We start from the raw sequence: 8,824 nt of genomic DNA, 5'->3' as shown, positions 1-8,824 counted from the left end.
GTGTAGGAGATTCTTGGTTTGTGTCTGTCTCAAGATCCTACCTTCTCAATTGAGATTGCTACGTTGGTTTCTGTTTGGCTTAGTCCCCAGTCTTTTCATGTAGGGCTGTGGTGAGGTTATTAGCCCAGAGCTTCCCAATATTGTTACACAAGGGACAACAACTTATTAAAACAGATAAGACATTCAAGCTACAGTAATATAATTAGCACTAAGCATAATTTAGAAACTGACCAACTGTGGTAACTACTGATTTTGTATTTTGGACCATTAGAGCAAAGTCTGTAGTTATATAACAGAACTTATCATAAATTAGGAGCTTGTATGTAAAGTCTTTTCCCCTTGTTAGAGTAGATTCACCCTGGGTTCCTCCATACAACATGGTTGCCATATCCTGGGTGCTTCCTGCGCTGGCTGCCTGACCCACAGTGTAGCAGTACTGGCCAGGCAGCAGGTTTTCTTCAGACTGAGGCTTCCTGGATGGCAGAGGGGCGGTGGGTGGGTGGGGTTTCTGACCTCCCTTGCTGTTCACTGAGGTTCACTGTTGCTCCTGCAATGTTCAGGAGGTGCAGCGCCCCCCCGACCCTGAGCAGCTCACTAAAGCTTCTGAAGTTCACCTAGGCTCAGTGTGGCTCTGTGATCAAATGAAAGTTTTTACATTTATAAAATACTGCTACATTAGGAGTCCACTGACAAAAGGGTGTGAGTAAGGAATTATACTGACTGAAATACAGGCTGAATTAGAAACTTCCTGAAAAGTAGTGATTGATTCTTTGCTTTGAAAATGTTCCCTACCATAATTTTTAATGGTATCTGTTTGATTCTCAAACAACAAAATAATCAAAGAAACAGATTTTTCATTTCTAATATGGACAGTAGAGCCATGGCTTCTTAGTGAGATCAATGTTCCCCTTTTGAGATGAATGTACCTACAAATACTGTATCTTTTCATTGCTTTACCTTATCACTTCCAAAAGAACAAGAAAGGTAAGACAGAAAAGACATCATTTAGTTCTTTCATGAAGTAGACTTTTTAAGAGATCAATTATTTTTTTTTATTTTTTATTTTTTGGTCTTTTCGAGACAGGGTCTTGCTATACAGTTCAGCTGGCCTTGAGATCACTTTGTAGCCCAGGCTGGTGTCGAACTCATGATTCTCCTGCCTCAGCCTCCCAAGTGCTGGGATTATAGGCGTGTGCCACCATGCCCAGTGGTTCTTTTATTTTTGAGATAGAGTCTTGCTATGTAGTTCAGGCTGGTCTTGAACTCACTATTTAGCCCAGGCTGGCCTCAAACTTGTGGTGATCCATCTGTCTCAGCCTCCAGGGCTGGGATTATAGATATGTGCCACCATGCCCAGCTTTAATTTTTGAAATCATGGATTTTTATGGTAATTAATGTCTGTGGGCCAGGAAATTAACCATCATTAAATAAACACCTTACTTATTAACCAACTCAAAAAAATAAATGACATTATGAGGCCTCTTTTTCATTTTGAAGACAACCTTTCATGTTTTGGGACTGATAAATCTGAAGAACCAAAATGATTTTTCATAACTGAAGCCATTTTATAATGTAGAAATTCCTTTTTCCTATTTTAAGTAAAGAGAGTCCATTCTTGAGAATGTGTTGTCCAACAACTAAAACACTCTCAGGATTTGTTACTTGTCTGTGATTTATACTGACTCCACCTTCTGTTATCATTCGATACCTGAAAACAGAAACGTTAAGTAACTACAGCGATCCAATCACAATTGCCCATTCCTGGCTAATGTTTTTTCTTTTACATCTCACTATTCAGTTAGAAATGAGTAAGCATTAATTATATGTAAAATAATGTTTTACAGAGCAAAAATATCCTCTAATAATATGGTATAACAAGGATTAAAATATTCTGCCTACTTCCTGAAGAAAAATGCAACTACCAAGAGGAATATTTTGTAGTTTATAAGCCTTATGAAATTACATTATCTCATTTCATTTTCAGCAATTCAATCAACTTTTTACTTAAATATATATTTTTTAATTACTGGGGACAACTCAGTCTTTATACTGAGGTATACCACCCCATTTTAAGACAGTGTCTCACTAAATGACTAAATTGCTCTGGCTGAGCTACATTAAAACTTGTAGTCTTCCTGTTTTGGATAACCAAAAGTGCTGGACTTACAGAAATGTGCCACCATGCCCACCTCAACTTCTGTCCCCAAGTGAAGAAGACAGAGAACCAGAATGAGAAGAGTCATGTCACTTTGTTCCCTTTTCAATTTGTGACCACAGCTCTAAGCTGACTGATTGAGGAGTGCATTTCCTAAGCAACATGGCTGCTCAATGCTAGACTTGCAGTACCAAAAGGAAAACTAGCCAATTTCATGAGTATAAGAATACTCTAGAAAATGTGAGGCATTTTCAACAGTAAGTACTTTGTTTTCACTTTATTCTTGGAATAATGTAACTTTTGCAAGAAATGAGATGCCAAGAAAGCATCAGGAAAACACCCTCTCTGGAAGCATGCTGTGAATTGTAACAGTGAATGGTGAATCAAAAAGGTAAATAACCTTACCCCCGAGGACCATCAGGAATGGCATTTGCTTTACGGCATGTGTCTAGGACACTTGTTCCAGGGTCAAGGACTAATTCAGAAAATGAAGCTTCTTTAAACAACTCTTTCAACTCTTGGTCAGACATGACCTCCAGGGCATCTATGCTGCTATGGTACAGGGCTTGCGTACACCTAGAAGAATTTTGAAAGCCACATCACATAAGTGCTTTGTACATGCCATAGTACACATTATATAACTACCAAGTGTCCATACTGAAAATTTGTGAAACAGCAACATCTATCTTGCATAGCTCCAAAATTTCTCAAGTCTGTTAACTAAACTTGATGGAGTGTTAATTGCTTTAAAGGCTACCTTTTAGCAGAATCCAATCCTTCCTGTCCATGAACAAGCTTTGTTACTTCTGCAGCAAGTCGCTTCTGTGGACCTCGCTTTTCTGGTTCTTTGCTGTGAAGCTGCATAATGTGGTCAATCTCTGCAAGGGGCAGAAAAGTGAAGAGCTTCAGGTACCTTGGGGACAAGAAATAAAGGTTATATTTATATCATACATTTAATTTTACCTCCAGCTCCCCCACCCTTTAAAGAATATCCTGCTTACTTTTCAAACTTTTTTATTTTCAAATATGAATCTCTCATATTTTTAAATATGGTCTCTGTTCCCAGAGATCACCACTAATCTAAATCCTTTGCAAGAACGTTGTTGCTATACAGTACTTTTGATTTACTCATGAATAAAAAGTACTGTGTAATTTAAAAATTGACATTTTATACGTATCTTTTTAAACTTTTTCTTTGGTGAAATGATACACCGAAAACATACAGCTTAATGAATCATTATAAAGCAAACATCCATGTAACCATCCCTTTAGTTAAAAAATACAACACTGCCCCTACCCAACAAAGCCCAAGCCCCCAGGATCCCTCCAGTTTAATCCTTATTATGCTTTAAGGATAATCAGTTCCTTGTTTTTCTTTTAACTATATCAACACCTCAGTAAACTTCCCTAAATGCATCACTTAGTTTTGATTTTTTTTTTGAGTTATGGTCTGTGTTGCCTACACTGGCCTCAAACTCCTGGGCTCAATGGGCCTCCTCCTGCCTAAGCTCTAGAATAGTTGTAACTTTCAGGCATGCCACCATGCCCAGCAAGTTTTGCCACGATACATGCATGGAATCATAAAGTATGTATTTTTATAGGAAAGGACCATGAAAAATCAACACAACAGCTGCTAGACAACGCAAAGAATTCTTGTGGCTAGATGTCCCTGCAAAGGCTCATGCAGTCATAGTTGGAGCTTTTTCAGAGGTGGCTTGATCTGATGTGTGATACTGGGATTGATTCACGGTGCAATGCTAGGATCAAAGGCACAAAGATTAAGGGTATGAGTGCTTTACCCACCCTGAGTAGCCTGGATAAGATATAAGGAAGAAAAAGATGCTTGGGTTGCTTGCTTGCTTTTGCTGTCTTCCGCCTGCCATGGACTATTTCTCCTCTATGATGGCCCTCCTGCAATATCATCGTGCCTTGGAGCCAGCCAATTATGGACAGAAACCTATGTAAACTGTGAGCTGAAATAAACCTCTTTTTCTTTACTCTGGGTGTCTGGTACTTTGTCTCAGCAATGAAAAAGTAATGTAACTAAAACAAATAATATAAAAGTAATGGGAATCAATGAAAAATCAGAAGAAGCACAAAGGCCATAAAAAACCTGTTCACGAAAGTAATAGCAGAAAACTTCCCAGGCATGGAAAAAGAATTTAACATACAGATAAGTGAAGCATGTAGAATTCCTAATAGCCAGAAAAAAATTTACATCAAGGCATATAATAGCCAAGATCCCAGAAATTCAACATAACAGAATATTAAAAGCTATTAGATAAGAAACAAATCACCTATAAAGGAAAACCCATGAGAATCACAGCAGACTTCTCAATACAAACCCTTAAGTCAAGAAGAGCTTAGAGAGAAGTATTTCAAACCCTAAAAGAATGTATTATTGTACTTGGCTACTCTGGCACATCAGTATGTTTAGGAGATTTGTTCATGATGTTGCATGCATAACATTCTATCCTGTGACTATTCATCCATCAAATATTTATTTATTCTACTCTGCTGTGGGAATTAATGTTGTTTCTACTTCTGGACAATGATAATACTGCATGAATATTTTCATATATTTAAGCAGTCTAGGTGAATACATATACTCATTTCTGCTGGGTATGTAACCAGGAGAAGACCTGCTAGGGTCACAGCATATGTACATATGTACTGCCAAATAGTTTTCCAATACAGATCTGTAAGTTCACTCTCTCACCACCTTGGAATGTTCTCATAGATGCTTTGTACTATATTATGATGCTTAGTACTGTACTGCCAAGTCTTACATTTAGCCACTATGGAAGGTGTAGTGTATCTCACTGTGCCTTTACTTTGCATTTTTTTTTTTTATTATGAAGACTGAGCACTTTTGGGGCCTTTGGATAGGATCTTTGTGAAATGCCTGTTCATGTTTCTTGCCTTTTCTCTACTGCATTGTCCTTTGCACACTAGCTTTGAGAATTTTGGAGGGGGATTAAATTCAAGCCCTTCACAAAACAGAAAATGAAACTTTCAAAAATGTGTAATTTTTTGATACATCGAAGTCCTAGGACTGTATCACCAAACATGCTACCATAAATCTACAGGAAAAGCCTTAATTACTGTAGTTTTGCAGTAAGATATATTATCATCCATTTTGTTCTTCAAAAAGGACTTGGCATGGGCTGGGGATATAGCTTCATGGTAGGATCACTTGCCTAGTATGTGCAATGCCCTAGGTTCAATCTCTAGCACTATATTAAAAAAAAAAGTCTTGGCAATCTTAGATCTTTTTGTTTCCACATAAATCTTGGAATAAGCTTGTTAAGTCCATAAGCCCCGTTTGTATTGTTGGGACTGCATTGAATATATGGATCAAATTGAGAATTGATACCTCATCTATATTATAAATATGGCATAACTCTCCATTTATGGAGGTCTTTATGTTGGTCAAGAGTCTTTTCTGATGATTTGCAGGAAAGTTACATATTTAAAAATTTTAAAAGAATTATTACTAGATTATTTTTATGATACAAGAGGATCAAATATTCTTTTAGTTTCCTTTGTTGCAGGTCTTTTTTTTTTTGCCTTGAATTATATTCTTATAAGAGTATAAGGCGATGTAAGTTAACAGGGACGTCACTTTAAAAAGAATCCTTGCCAGCACAGTGTTGCGGATCTTAATTCCAGCACTTAGGGAAGCTAACGCAGGAAGAGTGCAAGTTCCAATCCTGCCTTGGGAATTTAGCAAGGCCCAGTCTCAAAATAAAAAATAAAAAGGGGCTGGGTTTATATAGTTTTACAAGCCTGTAATGCCAGCATTCTAAGACAGGCTGAGGCAGGAGGAGCCCAAATTTGAGCCCAGTTTGGGTAACTTAGTGAGGTGATGAGACCCTCAATCAAAATAGAAAGTGCCACATTAAAGAAAACAAATGTTAGAGTGAAACCTGTGAGAGGAAAGACAGAAAACAAAAATAGTAGAGTTTAAGATGAATGGAGTGAAAAGACTAGGATATACACAAGATAAAATCATAAACACTTGCTAGATATAAAATTTGGTTCTAAGTTTTCTAGCTAACCACCATGGTAGTCTGTAACAAAAAGTTTAAGTTAAAGAACACAGTGAAAGTTACAATGTTCTGTGACACAATGCCTTAAATACTCTAAATTAAAAATAAGTAAATAAAACTCAACAAACTATAAAGGGTATATAGAGATTGTAGAAAACTATCTTCAGCCTACTACTTGAGGACTCACCTTTCCACAGAATCATCTTGCTGTCTGACAAAGAACTGATACAATTCAAAGGGAGATGTCTTCTCTCTGTCCAGCCACACAGCATTGCCAGAGGATTTTCCCAGCTTTGCTCCAGTTGTGCTTGTAATTAGAGGGACAGTGATTCCAAACACATCTTCTCCAGTCAGTCTATGCAGGAAGAAGGATTTCATGACTGCTTCAGGCACAATTACCGTTAGGTTACACTAGTTACCCTTCAAGATCTCAGTCTGGTTATTTGCTCCAAAATAATTCCTTGACCTCCTAAATCTAGATTCTTACCCCTCTTCTGTTTTGTTTGACAACACTCACCTTATGTTCACACTTATCATCCTAAACTACCATGGCACAGGGTGGCTCCGGGCAAGCCAGGGGGAAGTGATTTTTGAAAAGTAGAGGAAAGAAAGCAAGTGAGAGTCGAGTTAGGTAGAAACACTAAAGGAGATGTTTTATTTATTTTAAAGGGATTTTTAAAGTAAGTTTTATGCTGGCTCTTGCCTTGCACGCACAAGGCCTTGGGTTCGATCCCCAGCACCACCAAAAAAAAGTTTTGTTCTACATAGCATAGGGGCTAGCTCTGTTCTACATCTCCCTCATAAACGCCAATAAAATCTACATTACTTGTCAAATATTTGGAGCTGTGAAATTTCCGAGATGCCAATGAAAGACTAGAACTACCTTCACGGAGCCTCAAAAGCTAAAGCAGAGGTGACTACAGGTCGCCCAATTACCTTAAACAAGTGCAATTTCTCAAGTTAGAAGCAAAGCACAGGCGACTTAGGGGAAGCAGACACAACCTGAATCCTGACTAGCGGTCTATTTCCTGCACAGCTCGTGTTATTAAGGTCATTACAAAGCCTTAACAAGGATAAAGCCAATAGGCTATTCGTGTGTATATTACTTAGCCTCTGAATGTCCGTGGTGTGTACAAAGCAGGCGCTTACTTGTGGATGAGCTCGTATCCGGACACGATGTTGCCCAGCTGATCCGATCCACCCAGCTGGACCCGGCACCCATAATGCTGGAACAAGTAATAGAAGTCGTAGGCCTGGAGCACCTGGTAGAAGAACTCCGCCAGGCTCATGCCCTCGGGGCTCCGGAGTCGCGCCTGCACGCTCAGCCGGCTCAGCAGCGTGCCCATGCGGAAGTGGCCGCCCACGGCCGCCAGGAAGTCCACGAGGCGCTGCTTGTGGTACCAGGCCGAGTTGTCCAGCACCGTGAAACTGCCCCAGGCCCGCCCATCGGCGAACAGCCGCTGGTGATTGGCGGCCAGGGCCCGCAGCCCGCGGTGCAGGGCGCCCGCGTTGGCCCGCACCTGCTCCGCCGCCAGCGCCTCGCGCTCCTTGGTGCGGCCGCTCGGGTCTCCCAGGCGCGCCGTGGCGCCTCCCACTAGCGCGATCACATGGTGGCCCGCTCGCTGGAAGTGGAACAGGCCCTGCAGCGCCAGCAGATGCCCCACATGAAGCGAGTCGGCCGTGGGGTCGAAGCCGCAGTAAACGGTCTGGGGAGTGTGGCCCGCCGACCTCCGGTCGAAGAGCTCTGGGAGCTCAATCTTCGTGCCCGTCTCCGGGAAGAACTCCTTGAAAAGACCCCGAGCCTTCTGAGCCGCCAGCAGTCCCTGAGCGCCCGAGTGTGACTGACGCGGACCCCGGGGCAAGCGTCCTGACAATCCCGGGCAGCCAAACCACCGGCCCGGGGAAAGCCGCCTCAACACGGGCGCCGCCATGTTGGCGCGCGTGGGGCATGCTGGGCTCTTGGCGGCCCCGCCCCTCGGCGCCGGTTTCCTACAATCCGGCCTTGGCTGCGGTGTCTTTCTGCGCATGCCCAAACAGGCGGTTACTTAGTTACCGAGCAGGAATCTGGCGTAGCTGGAGTTCTGATTCCACATTCTTTTGGATGCTTGAAGTTACCTAAAGCTTAATTTCTTCATTTTTATTTTTAAATTTATTTTTATTAGTACATGTTTGCAGTATATGATGATTACACTCCTCGTGGGGCGTTGACCAATGCACATAACACATCTTAATTCTTTTTAATTCTCCTTCCCTCCTACCTTGGCCCCCTTTTCATTGCTAGATCCTCGTTTTTAATGTGGATATATTTATGATAGTAGCTTCGACCTCGAAAGCTGTTGTGAGGATTAAGAATTAAGCACATCATACAAACGTTAACTTTCATGTAGGTTTTTTTGGAATCTTGGTTCTCTGCGGAAACCCGTTCCCAGGGCTCGCGAGGCCACGGGTGGGTTCGGCGCCCGGGGAAAAGCGGCGGCCTGGACGCCTCTGCTCGGCTCGGTTCGGCTCGGCTCGGCTCGGCTCGGCTCGGTTCGGCTCGGCTCGGCACGGCTTGGCTCGGCGCGGCTCGGTTCTGCCTGGCGGGGGCGGGCTCGAGTCTTCTGCCGCTGTACCCAGC

At 41.8% G+C, this 8,824-nt stretch overlaps 1 protein-coding gene across 1 annotated transcript; it reads right to left on the bottom strand.

The window, feature by feature from the left end:
• Window positions 1–1,280: 1,280 nt before the first annotated feature.
• On the bottom strand, window positions 1,281–8,200 carry Yars2 (tyrosyl-tRNA synthetase 2, mitochondrial; the record flags this gene model as incomplete). Its single annotated transcript, XM_005407111.2, is given in 5 exon segments — window positions 1,281–1,708; window positions 2,561–2,731; window positions 2,913–3,068; window positions 6,395–6,562; window positions 7,357–8,200. Coding segments are annotated over 5 exon segments (1,437 nt in total). The 5' UTR covers window positions 8,139–8,200.
• Window positions 8,201–8,824: the final 624 nt, after the last annotated feature.

The sequence above is a fragment of the Chinchilla lanigera genome, unplaced genomic scaffold (genome assembly GCF_000276665.1).
Source record: "Chinchilla lanigera isolate Chin_1 unplaced genomic scaffold, ChiLan1.0 scaffold00104, whole genome shotgun sequence".
Lineage (NCBI taxonomy): Eukaryota > Metazoa > Chordata > Mammalia > Rodentia > Chinchillidae > Chinchilla > Chinchilla lanigera.
This window is presented reverse-complemented; position numbering and strand designations above follow the sequence as displayed.